This window comes from Opisthorchis viverrini (genome assembly GCF_000715545.1).
Source record: "Opisthorchis viverrini unplaced genomic scaffold opera_v5_49, whole genome shotgun sequence".
NCBI lineage: Eukaryota > Metazoa > Platyhelminthes > Trematoda > Opisthorchiida > Opisthorchiidae > Opisthorchis > Opisthorchis viverrini.
Genome location: NW_008751705.1, coordinates 1,759,852 through 1,779,840, shown reverse-complemented (window position 1 = coordinate 1,779,840; position 19,989 = coordinate 1,759,852). Strand labels below are relative to the sequence as shown.

Below are 19,989 nucleotides of genomic sequence, written 5' to 3'. Positions count from 1 at the left end.
ATATGAGAGATACCTAGGAACAATTCCGATCACTTACCCGAAGCCTTCTATTTCCGGATTCAGTATTTGAGCATGCCGTAAACCACAAACGGTACTTTTGAAGTACACTGTGGCCCAGTGACCATAAAACCAGTATTTGAAGTGAACTTATGTTTTTGAAATTGCATCTTATCACCACTTACCTGAGCCCGCTAGTCACTGGTCACAATGACAGTATATCATTTTAGGACACGGATCACACAGCAGACTACTGCAGGCAAATTTGGTTAGTTATTTGCCATGCATCATTTGGAAGTCAGAAGCAGTCGAAGAAGTTCAACGTCTGACTATTAGAAGGATGACGCCAGGCGCCAATGAGAACAGCCACTCTAGTTTACACAGCAAGGACTCCCTTTACTAGCTCAACACAGTCGATGGCAAGCTCATCCTTGCTTACAGGATAACACACCTGGTCTTCTCGCCGTTGCGAGATTTATTAAAGGTAGTCAACTGAAGGAATACACGAGGGAATCGACCAAATGTACCAACAGCCTTCATGCCCGTCATCTACCGAGACGCATCGAAATGTGGAATTGGCATCCGAGCACAGATATTCGAACCTTCAAAGTTGAAGCAACTTGAAGTGTGTCTAGAGCATTCCCTTGGAGTCAGTCAGCTATATGTACTTACCTGGCAGTCGAGCCGAATGAAGTATCCTTGATGCTACATGGGATGAACTAACATGGACTAGCAACCCGATCAGATCAACTAGAAGTTTAAACCCAATTCACTCGAGTCATTGGATAAAGATGAGGATAGTAAGTCTTATATCCCAAAAATTGTTCAAGGTTATGCACGCACAAATTGTATTTCCCGGAGGTGTTGGTCAAACTTCAATTTTAAGACCGTTTGAATGCACACACGACGTCACTAAGTGGGGAGTTCCACAGTTAACAGATTCTGGGAGAGAAAAGTTGGGGCGGCACTGTAGATGTTTGTGCTTGTGAGCTAGCTTCCAGGATAGACCTCGAAGTATAACAGGCGATGGTAGTGGTGGTTTGGTTCCACCAGAATCTGATATATTAAGGAAAACTCGACTGGTAACCTCTATTATTGAACGGAGTAAATTTTTGATATGGCTGGCGCACGGCACACCAGTGGGACCTTATACTAATTTGGTTTAATTCTTTGCGTCCATCGTCATCATCATCATCATCATCATCATCGTCATCACCATCATCATCGACAGCATGACATCAGCGCTGAAAACATATGCTTCGCTGTCGTACAACCACGATCTATTTGCAGGCTTTATTGTGAAGGAAGGAATTAAAGTGGATGTGGAAGGGACTTGGTTCCGAGGTACCTACACCTTCAGACGCTCATTTAGACAATATAGGCGGAAACTGTCAGAAAGAACACCAGTGACGTCGATTAGGAGCTATATCTCGCAGCGGACAAAGTGGGGATCACGTGGTTTCCCTTCTGGAAGACGAGTCGAACCATAACATTAAGCCGGCGACATTGAGAACTTAACCAGCTGGTGTTTAGCTGACATTGTTTCCACTCTTGATTTTGCGTAATCAGCATTTTCTACTTCTGCGACTAAGAAGCGTAAAAGCAACGGTACTGTACTGCAGCACACGTCTCCTGTCAGCTGTATCATTACAATTATCTATCGCAGAAAGAATACCCCGTGAGAGGAGGAAGATTTCATTTGGAGCTTCCATTGACCTTGGAATCTTAAGCAAACCACTCGTTAACTAGGATTTCAAACCAGATTTTAGACCGCATTCTGATCAGAACCAATTTAGGGTAGGAAAAAAATCATATGATTTTTGTTCCATGTGTAAACGTCAGTGATCCTGAACATAGCCAAATACAAGTTCAAACTGCAAACCGAACAGTTTGTGTACAAATCTGTACGTTACATATTTCTCTGGGCGTTCATTTTTGCGGACATTGCTTGGCTGGAATAAAAATCGTCTACGAGTCGGCTTGCAGGAAACACAGGTATTCGAAAACTAACTCCGATCGCCCCAAAACGAACTCTTGATACGTTAAAGATGGCTACCGCATATGTTGAACAAAACGCATGGATGGTTCTCTGCACTTACGCATGCACACTACTTCAGCACTATGAAGTCCTGAGCTGATTCACTACCGAAATTTCGGCAAGAAACGGAGTGTTTTTAAGATAGCGCAGAAGTAGAAGGGTGTGAAAAATACGTTTAAATAACATTAAGAATACCCTTAATATCATATGGTGGAATCACTCCATCTATCGTTTAGGATGCCATTGACGACCACGAGCCCCAATTCTAAATTTATGGAGTTCCACCACCTTAGTTTGTACAAACTACTCTCTGATATCTGATGATGGGAAACTGTCGAAGATTTTGCGAACAAACAGAACTTGATAATGCCTTAACCTTGACTATTTATTTTCGGTTAGATAATTCAGCGCGGTGGGTATAATAATGCAGCCTTAGAGAACCATTTCCTACTTCCCTTCCCCGCCTCCAAGAGAGCAACTGCAAAGTGTTGAGAACCGCTGATGTGAAAATCTTTTACCGCAATTCAGTTTGGAAGTAATTCAAACTCATAAGAACAGCACGGACGTATACGAGGTCGCCTAGGACGAGTCGCATCCAAAGTTTGAAAACCTTAAAATCTGCTAGTTACTACGGGGGAAAAGTATGATTTGAGCATCCAAACCCCAAAAATTGGCGTTTGTGGTTCACTGACCAATAGTATGCTTTATATAGTAATCAATTTAGACCACCGGTTCCTCATCGAAAAAGGAGCACAGTTCGAGTGTGTGCCGAATAAGTTAAGCCATACTAGTAGACATTATCGTTATCCGTCCTGCAAGAGGAAGTAACCAGTGTTCGTCATTTTTCGAACGTATTTTAACAGCCGGCCTGCTATGAGTAGCAACATTCGATTTAATCATTAAAAGTGCGTCCCCAGTGGAAGACTGTCGCATACCTAATGCATATGAGTGCCTAAATTTGAGCTCAATCTTGGCGTTTTTGACGGCTTTCGTGAGTGATGGTGTTTCGTCGCATCCTTCATTTGGGTAGTCTAGTACCTTTGTTTTCTGAGTCATTACGAAGTAGCAACTTTTACATAGAATACTTTAACCCTAACAAGGACCGCAGATGCAGACATTGCAACACGCATCCGTATGATAACAAAACAAATTATTGGTTTTTCCATTGTTACTTCAAGAGAGATTCCTACTTTGCTACCTTAGATCAGTATTGCAACGTTGGCAAGCTCCGAAAAATCTGTTGTACACGTGATTTATGCGGTCGAACCAACTTCAGTTTTGTCAGGAATAGGCCATTACCGTGGTGGGATAGCACATCAGACTAAAACATCAACTACTTACGTTAACACTTGGCTGGTAAATCCGAGTAGATAGTATGGGCGACCTCGATTATGGTGTTTTCTTCTGGTCATAAGCTGGTTGTCTTCTGAACGGTTGAGTCTCGTGTAAAAACACTAAGTGCTAGCAAAATGGCCTCATAGACGAGGAAGGCTTCTTTAAGGAACTCTATGCCATCCAGTACCTAAGAGTTTAGGTGCGGAATTACTCACTAATCATGCAATTACTGATAGTTTTATCCATCAAAACCGTCGTATCACTTAAGATGCTGATATGGTTGCGGTCTAGACGATGGACAGGAAAATACCTGATGCTCCCATCAGGCATTTGTGTGCCTTCAAATATCTTTAGTCAAATCTTATCTCTGAATTAAAAACTAACTTAAACAAAGACTAAATGAATAACTAGATCATGTGAACCACAAAACATGGATTTCCTGTTTAAGCAACCTCAGTGATAATCACTCGTCTAAGCATCCAAGTTTTTATTCGATCACGGTATTAATTCATACAGGTGTTACGTACTCTTCTTATAGCATTCGAAGGACAGATTTTAGGATGACTTCTCCGGGCAAAGGACTCAACGTACTGATAAAAGCATATACTGCAAATAGAACTAAGGCACAGAATTGTGGAATTACACTCTCTCTCTACTACTCACAACCTACTGCATCCATGTTTTGAGCATTGAAGTAGACTAGTTCACAAACGTTGAGTGTTTAATTGATTGGCCAATTGACTAATAAACTGGTACTGCGGCAAGAAGTTAGTGTGGCCGATTACCATTTCATTACCATTCGCGTCTTGATTGACATGGAGAGTGATTTTATGAGCTGATTATAACTCTTGTTCGTCTGTTCAAGTCTGAATTCAAATTACAGACTCGAAGTGTTTCCGAATGCTTTATGGGACTTATGAAACTTGTGACGCTCAATTATAACGGTGAGAGCAGAAACGCGTGCGCATAAACAATCATTCACTACTTTTTACGTCTAGCCAATCATTTGAGAAACTCGGACACGAACCATTGTTTTCCAACAAGAGTTGGACTGCGAATTCACCGAAATATTTGATCACTTAGCCCCGACCAGTTATTGCTACCAGAAGCATCTTCTAACTTGATTAGTCAAAAGGTCATAACAGGAGAAATTTTCTTGAAAAAGGTACCATGCTACTAGGGTAAAAGTCCAGGGGACTATCTTCTGCAGGACACTGACCTGGAGCTATCTGACAACTTGTGGTGTCACAGTTTGCACCTTTTAAAATTAGGAGAACAGAGGTACCTTGGCTGTGCGCCACATAAATTTTGAGCGTGTCAGTGAAAGCTGTCAGAATAATCTGGTTGATGTCACGCATCAATGGGTGGATTTATCCAATTGTTCTGCTTTTGTTCATCTACCTGATGTATTTTAGTCAGGAGAGAAGACCCGACTGGATCTAGAAATACGACTATGGCCTTAGCATGAAAATGAAGAAGAATTCAAATCCCATTTCCAGGCATCTCTCAGGTCCCTTCCCCGAAAGCATAAATGTACATTCACCTGCAGTAACCAGTAGTCATCGTGATTGAATGAGACATCATTTGGTTTAAAAGCGAACCGCCGAACACTGGCGAAAATCGAGTTTCATCGCGGAAATCGGTCAATATATGCCAGTTTATTTAATCCTGCTAACTGACCGACTATCTTTACTTCTTAATGGCCACAACCAGTCTACTGAGAACTGTCCATGAAGAGAGTTGTAGCTAGCTCCTGTTGACCGAAAGTAGTACATTACAAATATATACATGTATCGCGATATCTCGAATATCGTAGCGACTGAAACATGAGGCGGCCTGGTGCAGCACATTCATTGCCTGAACACACCACAAACGAGAGATTCAGCTGGGTTCCAAATGAGTCTCTCGAAAAACCAAATTAGTTTGCAAATGAGTGTATGTTCGCTAATTTCGTGCAATTTGGTTTCAAGCAGAACATAAGGTTGACGGAAACCCGGAGACTGCGCGTACCTGATGAGTCCCAAAAAAGGCGAAACCGGTCGTGGGTTGTCGACGAATTTTCAGCAACCCTATGAGTAGTACATTGTAAAGATGTCTCTTACTTATGTGGACGTCCTTAAAGCCACTGCGCACCCATCTGTTGCCCATTTTGTATCTCACGTGCTAAAATTCAATGAATCTTTTGGCTGTAAAAGATATAAACTCCTTTAGCAAACTGCACTCAGTTGCATGCCAATTTGGCTTTGGCAGAAGCCTTGCCTTAATATTCAGCTGGGTTCGAGGTGAGTCACCCTTCCGAACTAAGTTGGTGTGCAAATGAGTGCATTTTGCTAATCTCGTGCATTTTGGATTTGATTGGAACTTGGTGATTGCTCCTTCCTGATGAGTCTCATCTTGATGGATCCGGTTTTCAAGACACAGTGGCCGTAGAATCAGAGGTAAAAACGACGAGAACGGGGAAGATGAGCGAAGTTGTGCGTATTCTATAGTGGCTTCTGACAGCGATAGGCCCATAATGAGGTGTCGCCAGTTGCATTGGTGGTTAGCTGCACGATGGTTTTGAAGTATTACCGATAATTCCTGTCAAACATATTACTGATATATTACATCACACTATTTCTATGCCAGGAACAGTGATAGATGAGCTTTGTGAGGAGGTTCTGGCCGACACATGGAGAAAGGACATTGGACTAAAAAACAGTGGTCTGAATGTATCCTGATTCGACAAAATACAAAAGCAGATGGTACAAGGCAAACAAATACTTTTTAAGGCAGAGGGTGCTGGGTAAGCTCACGTCCTTTTTCACATAACTAGAGAAAAAGATTTTTCATAGAAGAGAAGACAATTCGTATCGGCAAGAAAACCCAGAAACTCACATTCCGTTTCAAAGCCAATGTCAGTGCAGTTGACAGACCAAGAAAGATCAACGCAACAAGAAAGTAGGCGAATGCACTGGTTGTGATAAGAGAGGAGCCGGCAAGGCTCAAGATCTGAGCGACAGCAGCGATGACACCGGAACTCGCCTATGAAAACAGAAACGAAGGTAAGCCAGGGAAACTAAGGATTTATAAATTGACATTCAACCATAATAAATAGCACGGATAAAGGAGAACACTCAATAGCTTTACGTGTAAGCTGTAGACAAAGCGCGAAATACAAGCTTTGCATGTACTGATGTGAATGTGATCCGAGAAAAAAACAATTTGAGGATTAAAACGGTGCAACAGTAACTCGAGTTTGGAGCCTGTATATGAGGTGGATGTGGTATCTACAACGATCTGCGAATGAGTTGAAGGCCGCCAGAAATAATACTCTCAACGGACCTACCGAAATATTTTTGAGATACCAGTACAGATGTATGAGTTGCAAAATGACCAGTGTACGTTATTGGGTGTGAATCTAACAAATGGATTACTGAAGCGTCAACTAAGGGGTGAGAAAAAGAAAATATCCAGTAGTTTTGAGTTCTGATAAAGGCGAAGCATTTTACTGAGCAGTTGGCAATTATTTTCAACGGGTTTCAGTCAATCTGCTTATCGTCAGCTAATATTCATTGGAAGAAATCTTCGGGTTGAACAAGACACTCACGTTCGAACAGAATAAAAAGAGGAAAATTTGGCCATGCGTTCGTCAGCAAGACATAAAAGGATCTGCCAACTATGCCTACGAATTGCGCGTGTTTGGGAAATAGTCTTTCAGAGGCGGGAATGGCCCCTCTCAAAGCTTAAATCAACCGAACCGACCATGAAGCAACAGCATCTGACGTAGACTAAGAGTGAACCCAAGCAATTTCCGAAAAATTACTGTATTTCCGTCCAAAATTGAAGCAGAGCTGGATGACAGACCAAACAAAAAAACAATATATTGCTTGCGTCTTAAGAATATTGCCATTGAAAGCACGTAGATCAGTCAAGTGTACGTGTGTCAGCTAACAGTGCTGAGCTTTTGATTCCAATGACAAGCTGTACTGAAAAGTTTAGATTTCCAGTTCACTTTACAACGCTAAATCCAAAAGTCTCTTTCACCGCAAAAAATTATTAGTCTTGAATTTTATAATACTTCAAGCCATACATTTTACTCCCTGTTTGATATTCTTGGCATTCAGCCACGTCTAAATAAAACATTTTTGCAAGCATTAAATTTATAGCAATTTTATAATACTTCAAGCCATACATTTTACTCCCTGTTTGATATTCTTGGCATTCAGCCACGTCTAAATAAAACATTTTTGCAAGCATTAAATTTATAGCCTGATCCTCAAATGGAAATAGAAGTGCATATAAGAATAAATATTTTGCAAACGTCATTTGCCGGCATCCATTCGGCTGTGCGCCCGTCATTTTAAGTAACTCACCATCCACGTAAACACAGTAAATCTCAACCCATATGTGAAACATGACTAGCAAATCATTAGGTACCTGTTTTAGAATCAAGAATAAGGGCCCATGGATCAGTACATCATCACCGTCATTGATAACAATACATAAATAATACATACAGGCGCCGAACAAAAAAGAAATTGAGCATTATTAAAGTGATAAAGAAGCGTTGGGATGTAAGCGTTACACACAGAAGTTTCGTATGCCAAAAGGAAGACGATCAAAAATGAAGTGCCAACAACATATAACCAACGATAGCTAGATAGAGGTTGGCTGCGTATTTATGGTCTACTTTGCAATCGCATTGAACTTGAAAATTTATTTTACTATTCTTCCTATTCCGATTTATTACCATCTACTCGCTGAAGCATCAACCTGCTGGTAACTTGCTGCGGCTAGCAAGTTACAGAGATACAAGTGAAAAAATCTTGAAGATGCCAGGGGTACTCGGATAGAGGAGGTAAGTCTGAAAACCATGAAGTAAGATCGCCCTTACAGTTATCTTTAGCTTAAGCGACGTTCGGTTCCAATGCCAGAAAAGACACATTTTCAAACGCTGCTTGCATCTTGATTACCCACGTAGTGGCTGCCTGTTATGATATAGTCATGGTTTATGTGGCTGGCAAGTCACATAAATCGATAGACTAATCAAGGTCTCCATTCTGAACGTTAGAAAAGCACAAAATGATAGGAACTCCTGAATTAGGAATTGACCCTCTGAAGGACTAAAACATGCACTAAAACACTGACCTGCCTCCGGGTACTTTGTTCGGACAAGTGAGCATCAAACACCAGAAAAGTTTTGTCCACACAACATTAGTCGAGCAATCTCTCTCTAGATACGGCAAATACGTTTACCTGGACTTTTATGACGTCCACTTGTAGCTCACTTGTAGTAGGCTAGCACTCAGTCGCTTCCCTCGTCTACTTTTATTATTTTCTCCACAACAAGGCTTGTAAATAAATCATGGTTGTACTGCAGTAAAACATTGGTGATAAACACAGATGTTATGCTATCAATGATTTAATTTGATCTGCTCAGTTCAGTGAAATTTGACGGCTGTGTTATGAAAAGTACATCATCTTGACGTGTGACATATCTTGAGACATGCCGTATGCTCTCTGGTGGCTGAGCATACGCGGAAGCCAAAAACCCACATCAATATTCACAGCAACTATTGTATTGAATTTAACTATTTTTTTGCGCGTGAATTATGCAATTTAAGACGTGGTGTCAACTGGAAAATGAACGCCGTAGGTATAAAAATCTAATCCGGCATGGTTGGCTTCACGAAATCGTCCACAAACTAAATCGATTCATTCAGGTACTCCAGCCCCATCGCCTTTCAAAGAGCTAAACACCTTATTGGGAAATTTTCCATATTGACAGCACCATGAAGAACTCTTCGGCCTCATGCCACTTCGAGATGACGTTCAGGAACGAGACTTTGAGAGCAACTGCTTGTAGACGCTGCGATCACTGTATCCATACAGCCAGTCGCCTGCGATTAACGGCTCAAACAACCCACAGATCGCAGTTTATGCCCGTTCCAAAGTGGGTTTCAGCATCTCGATGGTGTACAAACGGAGATTCTTTGACTTTGACTTCAACTTCTCTTGCAATGCCATTATCACTGGCGTCACCTTCTGGACTTTATGGCCGACGGAAACGGCATTGCTTTGTGAGTGGATGCAACAAACAGCTATATCTTGGGTTTTGACATGTACGAAGATGGTCCTTCTAGTACTAGTATAGCCAAAGCTCCCCGCTACTTTAAAGATTTAGATTGTTTGCATTTTAAAGGACCTTATAGCATGAAAAAGGGTCTTTTGGTCCAGGCTAGATTATACTGGCGCATGACAGCCCAGGCGCTACTTGAGGTAACAATAACCATTTAGTCCAAATTGAAGACCCAAATGACTCGCCACTTTACCTGATTAAATATACATTCAGGGAGTACTACTTGGTCAGAAATGTGAACGCATAAAGTAGTTCAAACATTTGTCACACTTTAGGGATCATGGTCTGTTTAGCAAGCATCCGTGGGCTGAGAATTGTTTATCTGAAACACTCGGTGCTTTGAGGACATTTTGGAGACGACTATTATCAAGCTTTATCGCCTTCATTGGCCTTTGCTTCGAAAACGTGCTCTGAGTCTTCCACACGTCAATAACCATGTTGTCATCAGACGTTAAACTTTGTCTTTTCCCAACTCAAAATTTGTTAATAATCAGGCACATTGAAGAAAATGTGTTACTCCTGGTGATCTCTCCAAGCAATTGGCTTAAAATCAGGTGAATATTTAACAAAAATGTAGTTTTGCGTAAGCTGGAAAAGATTTGGGCTACTTAAAATTGCCATATGCTCATGGGATTAACTGATGTCTGCCACCGTAATGGAATAGTAGGATATCATCACTGTTTGATTTTCAGCTACACTGACCTCATTCGTCTGCTTACGAATCTTTGCATGTATCAAGGTACCATCAGTATCCAATTTTTGCCTAAGGCGTAATGTTCCTCTGAAGCTGTCTAGTAATTATATGCTCTCGTTAATTTTCTATCTACCACATTAGTGTCGGCTCCTCATTACAGATAGTCTAGGACAGCCCAACACATATTGGAACCATTCTCTAAAAATGTTGAAAACCACCTTTTAAATCACCTGAGTCTTCTTCAGGAGTTCGCTGAAGTCTTCCTAAAATTTATCCAGCAAACTGTGCTGCGAGATGGTTGATGCTGGGTCCATCAGCCCGAAAAAAGCACAGGTAGCCAAGTAAATTTCACACTCTGGGAGCTTCCGTTTTCTGAATGGTCTCTATTAACAGTGATCTATAAAGCATAAAATTCATTAGCGGCAATTTCATTTTTTGCGTTTTTTTTTCAGTTGGACTCAGTAGTATACCTGGAAGCCACATTACCTCCCAGATTGTTAGGCGAAACTAAAGGTGGGTTGCTAAATTTCCCGATGCAGATTCTCCGGTGTTCTATCATACTTTCGAGCAGGACAAAGTTCGCTGAACGGCCAAACATACTGACGTGTGTTTCAAAAAATCATATACACATAGTGAAAACCAACTGAAGGGATGCTGCTCTATAAACAGTTAAGCAACTTTAAACAACATTAACCAACGTAAGCCAGAGTGCGCCAAAATTTAAACTTTAGCCAAAAGCTCATTGGGGAGCCATGTCCAAGAGTAATGCATCCAATACTGACAACTCATGCTCACCTGGCCTTCTAAGAATGCCCTTATATTGCGCGGTGGAAGAACAGAAGCAATTCCCAAAAGCGAACCTTGAACAATGGCCGCAGCGCCTTAAAAGTGTTATGTAAGTCGCGATAAGCTCACTGTTTATTATCACAACCGAACATAACGTGATTCCGAGGAACAGTTGAGCACCTAGCAGAACAATGACTTGGAAATATTTCTTACCAAGCTCAATATGCACGAGGATCACGGTCAATAATATCATTAGGAACACAACAACGCTCCCTACAATGAAACGCACAAACGCGGAAATCCTGAAAATTAGTTCAACTGGAAGTGAATTACCATTTCACAAGAAACAGGTTCAGTATGTTGAACAGAGCCAAAGGAAGCATTGAGCAAAGTGCCAAGTAATTCCCGAACAATACCTGTTCAGGCGACAGTTCTGCAAACATGGCATTTCCAGCAGAATCATCCCGAAGTTTGTATTGAAAATACTACAGAGACATAAAGCAGAATATTCACTTACAGGTATCGCGGTGCAGAAGAAGTTCCAGGGAAGCAAACTCCCTGCTCCCGCAATGAAAAAAATTATGTAGGTAATATTATACCTATTATCAGTTAAGTGACATCACAATCGATTTCATACTTGTCACGGGTGGGTTCAGTGTTCGTCATGCTGTCTATTCTGGCTGACGACTCGTAAGACTCTCTGTTCATCGCACACGAGCGTGATCTTATATAAAAGTTCAATTACGCGGGTGCCAAACAACCTTCACCGCGCACACAATGTATCCCAGAACAACACACAGGGAAACTCATTAGACCCATTTAACGTCAGGTTTTTTTTCACACCATGAAGGACTGATTTACTTTAGGGCTTCGCATACGGAAACAGAAGGGCGTCGAAGCAATTGGAGTTGAACAATTCAACGATGGATACACGGAAATGAGGCCAGCAGCCAAATTCTGCAGATTCATTTTAATTTTTAGTCTGTCCTTTTGGTATCCGAAAAGCAGCTGCCCACAACAAGCATGGGTCTGCAAGGCAAGCAGCAGGACATGAATGAACGCAAACACTCGCAATTTTACAGGATGGCAAAATGCGGATGCACTCTTGAAAACGATACTAGTTCTCCTCTGATTTTCATATTTTGGACTGTAAGGGCTAAAAAATTGTCAACGTCTATCTTACAGAAAATTGTGTTTAATGTTTAGAATACTTTGGGAGGAAGCATATCCTTGTGGTTACAGTATTTTGTGCATGTGTATACTTCAACCCAACTCGTTCATTTAAGCCAGTAGAAAGGCCCCGTTAGTGCTTCCTGCTGTTCGCCGCTCGCAGTGCGAAGTCTGTTGTAATAACGCTCAACGCTCCAATTTATTCTTTAGAACTAGTCTGTTAATCTATTTTCATCTGTGGTATTCCAAAATTTGTTCTTCTGCTGAACAACAGGTCGGTGAATAAAACAACTATCCCTTGGGGCGATATTTACCGTAACTAGAAGGGTTGGGGTGCTGAGTTCAAGGTTACCTACTTGTAGGGAGGGAGCAGGACGTTCTGGTGAAAAGAACGTAAAACTTCAGCGATAAATTTCGTTTGTTACCACGCACGAAATACACAGTTAGAAGTAAACAGTTACAAATAAGCACCTAGTGAATACATATCCTTTAAAAAATGAATACTTTATTGCGTCATCTTGAACTTTTCTGGTCGTTCGCTGACTTTTACACAATAATAGACGGGCGATGCAAACAGGCTCCACAATTTCCGCAGTAAAATCAGCCTTCCAGCTTATGAGGAGCAGAGGGTCAGAGCGCGGTCAATTTCCATGGGTTGCTTTCATGGCTCAACCGTAGTATCCATTGTTACACAACTTTCTGCCTTGAAGGTAGCGTGCAGGCAACCGATATTCCATTTGCCTTCGTTATGTTAGCCACGGTAATTGATCCAGTCGGCAGTTTTTCGCGTGTATCACGCCACTTCCGAAGCTGGGTACCGTTTATTCTTCCTCGATCTTCCACTGTTCTGAATGGCACAATTGTTCGCTCGACGGTCATTATCGACAAACGGGCCTACTGTCCAAATTCCCGAACTCAAGTCCACTCCTAAGGGTTATGATGATAATTCCATTGCACTTTCACAAATATTAGGAATGACCATGCCTTTTTACTGCTGCCGACTTCTGTCTGGATATTTCCAGAAGGATGGGCAGGTTTTTGAGCTCTTCACCGCTCCTCCATTAACAAACCCGGTGAAAGGCGTGTTGTCGGCCACAACACAACATTCCGATCAACTGGAAGACGTGGATGTCGACCGTAAACCAACATTAATTAGGACTTTCCTCTGGTTGAGTAGATCGGCACAAGATGTGTTAACACCAGCTGCAAGTTCAATTCCCAGTCAAATATTTTGGCCAACAGCCACCACTTATTCGTTCTACCAGTGTGTCGGGTAAGGCAGTTTGTTTGCAAATTTCAAGATCAGAGACTGTTTGGATTCTAGCCCATCCACAGGTGTTTACCCATTTTATGTACAAGATAATTATTTATTTACGGCAGTCCTCAATAAGCCGGCGGCTTTCCCTTCTTCGTTAGGCCTAATCTTGTCAGTGTCAGTCCCCGGTTCGTCGTACACGTTTAGTCCCCGTCTACATACTCGTTCCTGTCGACGTGCTGTCAATGTCCCATGCTTACACACTCCAATCAGAACTACCAGCTTAGGGAGATGGTCAAGGGCTGACTGAGGGCCTCGCGCTACGATGTGAGAACTCTGTGGTTTTCCCATCCATATTCCCTAAGAACTTTACTCAACCTACACTGACTCATCACCGCTTCCGTTTTCCTCATCAAAGTGGTTGTCAGAACCCAAAATCTCATCAAATGAGCGCCACGCCGCCGAAAGATCCGGCTACCAACCCTCTTACATTTCGAGGCCGTCGTGGTTGGTGCCCAACGTAACCTAGGATTTTTCAGTTGTACTAACTGACAACTCTTTTCCTCATCAACCCAGAATCCCTCTTTGCCAGCGTCTACATGCTCTATACTTGTTTGAGTTGACTGTGCTGTCTTAACTGGCCTTGCTTTCCACAGACCAGAAAAGACTGGTAGCCGGAGTATATATTGAGGCACAAACCGCATTTATGACCGCTTGGATGATTTCCTACCTTGCGGATCTGGTAGCATGCACGAGGATTTGAGAATCTTGCCTGATGGACATATACGCATTGCAGGGAGGGTCTGTTGCGTTGCGCCATGGTACGTTTGTATACCCGCCACCCCTCCGACGGGTCGGGTGCATCGCCCCTCGCCGGTGGTTCTACGGTCGGCCTTTAAATTCAGGAGAGCAAAAGAGTACTGCCGACTTCTGTTTGTTGCTGCTGGTGTTGGGCTCGCCTCCGTTGAGTTATATATTTGGCAACGCCATGAACCACAAGCAAAAAAACTGGCCCGTCATCTGTCAAAAAAATAATAAATAAAAATAAAATATACACCCGGGATAGCCTGAAGATACTCCGCGATGCCCATGGCCCACATCAAAGAGCACAGCTGCATCCGTCGTCACCAGAACAGAGGCTACAACACAACAAAGCCTACTTCGTTAATCAAGCAAAGAACACATTTGCCTGCCGCTCCCAGGGATTGGACACGGAAGTCTACACCACTAATCACCACTTACAGAGTGAAGCTGATAGCAATGTTTCCAAGAATGGTGGCCGTTTCTCTTACACTTACTTCCTCCCCTGGATTTGTCCAACTTATGCACTTAATAACAGATCGACCAGCTATCTCGGAAGTGCACTCCTGTCAGCCCTTATACATCTAATTTCCATAACCACACCACTACTCTGCATGCTTATATCGGACTTAGCTAGATCGCTTTTAGATAAATGCCTTGTGCAAGAAAACCTTACCCCTGGTCGCTAGTCTATTACGTACAAATCCACCTTTGTCCTCTTCCATATAACCACTGGTCATCACCCTGATCACGACGGACGTCAAGTTCTTCTTTCTATGCATATTAATGCACATTATCCCATTTGATGTCTCCCCAAACTCACCATGCTTTACTAATCACATCCCAGTCCCCAATATTTCCAAGCTTCGTCTACATACTCGTTCCTGTCGACGTGCTGTCAATGTCCCATGCTTACACACTCCAATCAGAACTACCAGCTTAGGGAGATGGTCAAGGGCTGACTGAGGGCCTCGCGCTACGATGTGAGAACTCTGTGGTTTTCCCATCCATATTCCCTAAGAACTTTACTCAACCTACACTGACTCATCACCGCTTCCGTTTTCCTCATCAAAGTGGTTGTCAGAACCCAAAATCTCATCAAATGAGCGCCACGCCGCCGAAAGACCCGGCTACAAACCCTCTTACATTTCGAGGCCGTCGTGGTTGGTGCCCAACGTAACCTAGGATTTTTCAGTTGTACTAACTGACAACTCTTTTCCTCATCAACCCAGAATCCCTCTTTGCCAGCGTCTACATGCTCTATACTTGTTTGAGTTGACTGTGCTGTCTTAACTGGCCTTGCTTTCCACAGACCAGAAAAGACTGGTAGCTGGAATATATATTGAGGCACAAACCGCATTTATGACCGCTTGGATGATTTCCTACCTTGCGGATCTGGTAGCATGCACGAGGATTTGAGAATCTTGCCTGATGGACATATACGCATTGCAGGGAGGGTCACCATATTACGTAGCACCACGATGTAATAGTATACCCGCCACTCCCCAGTAGCACGGGTGCATCGCCCCTCGCCGGTGGTTCTACGGTCGGCCTTTAAATTCAGGAGAGCAAAAGAGTACTGCCGACTTCTGTTTGTTGCTGCTGGTGTTGGGCTCGCCTCCGTTGAGTTATATATTTGGCAACGCCATGAACCACAAGCAAAAAAACTGGCCCGTCATCTGTCAAAAAAATAATAAATAAAAATAAAATATACACCCGGGATAGCCTGAAGATACTCCGCGATGCCCATGGCCCACATCAAAGAGCACAGCTGCATCCGTCGTCACCAGAACAGAGGCTACAACACAACAAAGCCTACTTCGTTAATCAAGCAAAGAACACATTTGCCTGCCGCTCCCAGGGATTGGACACGGAAGTCTACACCACTAATCACCACTTACAGAGTGAAGCTGATAGCAATGTTTCCAAGAATGGTGGCCGTTTCTCTTACACTTACTTCCTCCCCTGGATTTGTCCAACTTATGCACTTAATAACAGATCGACCAGCTATCTCGGAAGTGCACTCCTGTCAGCCCTTATACATCTAATTTCCATAACCACACCACTACTCTGCACGCTTATATCGGACTTAGCTAGATCGCTTTTAGATAAATGCCTTGTGCAAGAAAGCCTTACCCCTGGTCGCTAGTCTATTACGTACAAATCCACCTTTGTCCTCTTCCATATAACCACTGGTCATCACCCTGATCACGACGGACGTCAAGTTCTTCTTTCTGTGCATATTAATGCACATTATCCCATTTGATGTCTCCCCAAACTCACCATGCTTTACTAATCACATCCCAGTCCCCAATATTTCCAAGCTTCGAACTTCGGCAATGCCCGGTTTGGATGACCTTGTTGGCTGTTATCCACTTCACCTGGCCTGTGATCTACCATCAGGGGATCCAAAACGGACCAGAAAACCCTGAGATGCCATGTTGGCTTCGTTTCAGTTGCTTGCTCGGCCAGCCTAGAGTGAATTTTGCTGCTCAAAGAACCGTCCATCGCAGTCCAATCACCTTGAATGTGATGCCCGTTACGAGGCTGTCCAAAAACTGAAGCACTTCAGGCCAGTTATAACACGGCACTGCCGTACCCAATTTGATGGCACACCCGCAACGATTCCGTTCTTTCTCTCAACCATGCATCCTCGCTCACTCGTTCCATTAACTGCAAATACGACAAACTCCCCACCTGACCCCAGCTGCCTCCATGATATGTTCATTCCAACCTGCTGAAATATTCTTTCGAATTTAATCATCTCTGTGTTTCGATGCTTCCCGAAACATCAGTAACTATCTGTACAGATCGTGTTCCCGCTCCCGTGATGCCATCATCCTACTCTTCCATGAATATTGGGCAATATCCGATGTGGACTTGACCGCGCCTAAACCGTAATGGGAAAAGATAGAGTTATTAGATTAGCTTACTTTGGGAGAGGACATATCAAGCTGAGGCAAGGCCAGATCGTTAAGGTTTGAAGGCGGCGGGTGAAAACAAAATGAGTTAGAGCGAAAAATAGGTATCTTGTTTGGTGCATGATAAGAAAACTTCAAATTACAAAAATGATCATCCAGAGCAACGAATCCGGTACGGTAGCTCGGTTGTCACGATCTTGCCGGTCAGTTTAAACTAAAGTCCGAAACCACCGATGAGACTTATTCGGCCTTGAACTGTTGTGCTTACGGCCAGGGTCAGGAAAATCGAAAGTGGGGATGATGAGGTGGATGGATCAGCAATACGGATAAATGGTGGTGGGAATCTTATAGTCAGGGATACACTGAAAATGTAGAGGCTCATTGGTGTCACTGCTGGGGTGGGGTCTGGAGCGAAACTTTCTTGGAGAAAGGATTTTTATGCTAACGCACGAGAAGGAACTCGAACAGCACAGAAAATGACTAAATTTGTGAGCAGCGTAGGATGAAATTCAACATGTTTCCGTCCGAAACGAGAGGTTCAGCGGGTTAAAGTGAACCGGTCTCGGAGGCAGTTGGGGCGCAGTGAAGATTTTGTTCGCAGTTGTAGGTAAAGGCAGAAGTGGGCGGGGGCATAGCTGAAAATAGGCAGTGACGTACTTCGGATTCTGGATAACCCCGTGATGGACGTTATGTTCGAGGTGATTGGGATGGGATGTGCAATTCTGTGGGCAGCTGGAGTTCTTTGGAATAAAAGGTCCAGGGAATCAGCTGATGTAAAAAGAAACTACTATACGGCCGCAGGTTTTTTTGCTCCGGTATGGAACCCATTCGGGTGTTAAGCAAAGATCAGGTAGAGTGAATACCCATCAAACAGGGCGTCCAAATCAGGTGTAGCCGAAAGTCTAAGATTAGGAAGAAGGAGGAAGCGAATGAGATCAATGAAGCCTGGTGAGTTTCAAGAGGTATTGGATGGCGTAAATCCAAAACAAGGGAAAAAACGAACGTTTACCGCAAATAGGACGATGACAACAAGTGATAAAATGGGAGGATGGAGACAGATGTGCATTCAGTGGCCTGGCGACCAATGACTCACTAAACCTACCGATACAAGCTATTATAGTTTCAGAGATAGAAAAAATCTTCATACGTACGCAGAGACGTGATGTGATAAGGGTAAGCAAACACGAGAGATGAGGCGGGTAGAACTTCCGGAATGGTTGCCCAGATTTTCTGGGGGTTATTCCATATACTGGACAATACCTTAGTCTCGGGGGTATGTGCATGTAAAAGTAATGACCACTAGTTCCCGAAGCACTGCCATCAACTTAAATCAATTTGTGGTGCATTGCTCAAAGTCCCTTGGGCGCTAGACTTGTACTTTGGAGTCTCACAGCGAACACATTATTCCTTTGTTTATATGTCCACTACTAGGAACAGTAGTTAGGTGTGTTTTGTTAGGTTGACGACATGGGCTTTGTTGCGGTGCAAATCCAATTATGACGGAGGCAGCTACAACTTGCATGCTAGCAGGTCTTCAAGGAGGAAAACCCCCAAGCAGTAATGAACGCGGCCTGCGAAGTAATAAAATACTCCGACTACCATGTCGTTGCTCTGGTCGGTGGAAAGCCGGGTCAGTGTTGTGGGCCACACTGCCTTGGTGTCTTCTTATTACCGCGAACCCCGGTCTGGATAGCTGCTTCATCGCTTGATGCGCCTAGCCAAACCAGAAAAAATCAATGAACGTTCGGGTCAACTGCTCTATTAATCACTGTCATGTACAAGCAGTTACAAATGGCACTAAGAATACAACTCATCTGTCAAGGGAGAGTGAAGAACAACATATGAAATCTGTCTCAACGAAAAAGCGATTACTCCATTGGCGGTTATATAGTCCCGTTACGATCACAGCTGATGTTCCTAGTAAAAAGTAAGATAGCTTAGTCACTCCGCACAGGAAAACAACAAACGGACAACGGCGAAGGCAGGTCGAGGAGGAGGCGAGTGGAAATGGCGGCCTATAATGGGACAATGGGAATGAAATCGTGGTATTCAGAGCAAATGAATTTCGGCGGCTGAGCATTGTTGTAGTCACCATGACAAGCAGGGTCGTACCACGATCTTCTACGCGAGTGCTTGGTAGGCTGTGAAGCATAATAATAATAATAAGGTTTATTCCCAACTTGTGGGTGGCATACCCTCTGGCATGATAATAGTTTTACAGTCAGAATGGAGCATGACTGAGGGATTGGTGGAGGTGAGGATTGCACAAGAAGAGAACAATGTCACAGACAGTGGTGAATACCAGATGATACCGTAATAATAGGTTATTTCCCAACGTGTTGGGAACAATGGTCATGAGGTCCGACTAGATCAAAGACAGTCAGGTAGCATGAACTAAAACTGAAAACCATTGCTGGCCATGAGTGACCTTGGGCGGTTAGGTAAATGGCCGGAGTCACAACGAGCAACAGTGGAGATGGAGATGGGTTGATTCAAATTGGGAGCACATGTCAAGTTTTGTCTCAAAAATGTGGTTTAATCTGAAAGCAAGCAGACTCACTGGTTGCAGTGTTGTAGGGATGTCAGGTGCAGGGGAGTAGGTTGGATGGGGGCAAGTTGCTAATACATAGGGCGACCTGAACTTCGTATACGGATTTGAACTTGTGCAACGGGCAAGTCGAAATTGCAGTAGGAAAGCCAGGCTAGCCAAATCTGAACGAAAATTTATTGGGTACGGAAGAGTTCATCCCAGAGACGTGGCCGGATGGGAACTGCTCGAAGTTGTGGCTACAGGCATGAGCGGGCGAGGGGTTGCGGTCGAGATTCTGGAGAGAATAGTTGCGGGAGTGCCATCTCACTGGGTATGACAGT

The 19,989-nt window shown here is 43.3% G+C and overlaps 1 protein-coding gene across 1 annotated transcript in view; it reads right to left on the bottom strand.

Moving 5' to 3' along the window:
* Positions 1-11,066, bottom strand: part of T265_13257 (hypothetical protein) — a gene marked incomplete at both ends in the record, with an annotated part of 41,195 nt that extends 30,129 nt beyond the window's left edge. Inside the window, 2 exons of the mRNA XM_009167958.1 lie at positions 6,248-6,394; positions 10,981-11,066. Coding sequence (XP_009166222.1) covers positions 6,248-6,394; positions 10,981-11,064 — 231 coding nt within the window. The remainder of the gene's footprint in view (positions 1-6,247; positions 6,395-10,980) is intronic.
* Positions 11,067-19,989: the final 8,923 nt, after the last annotated feature.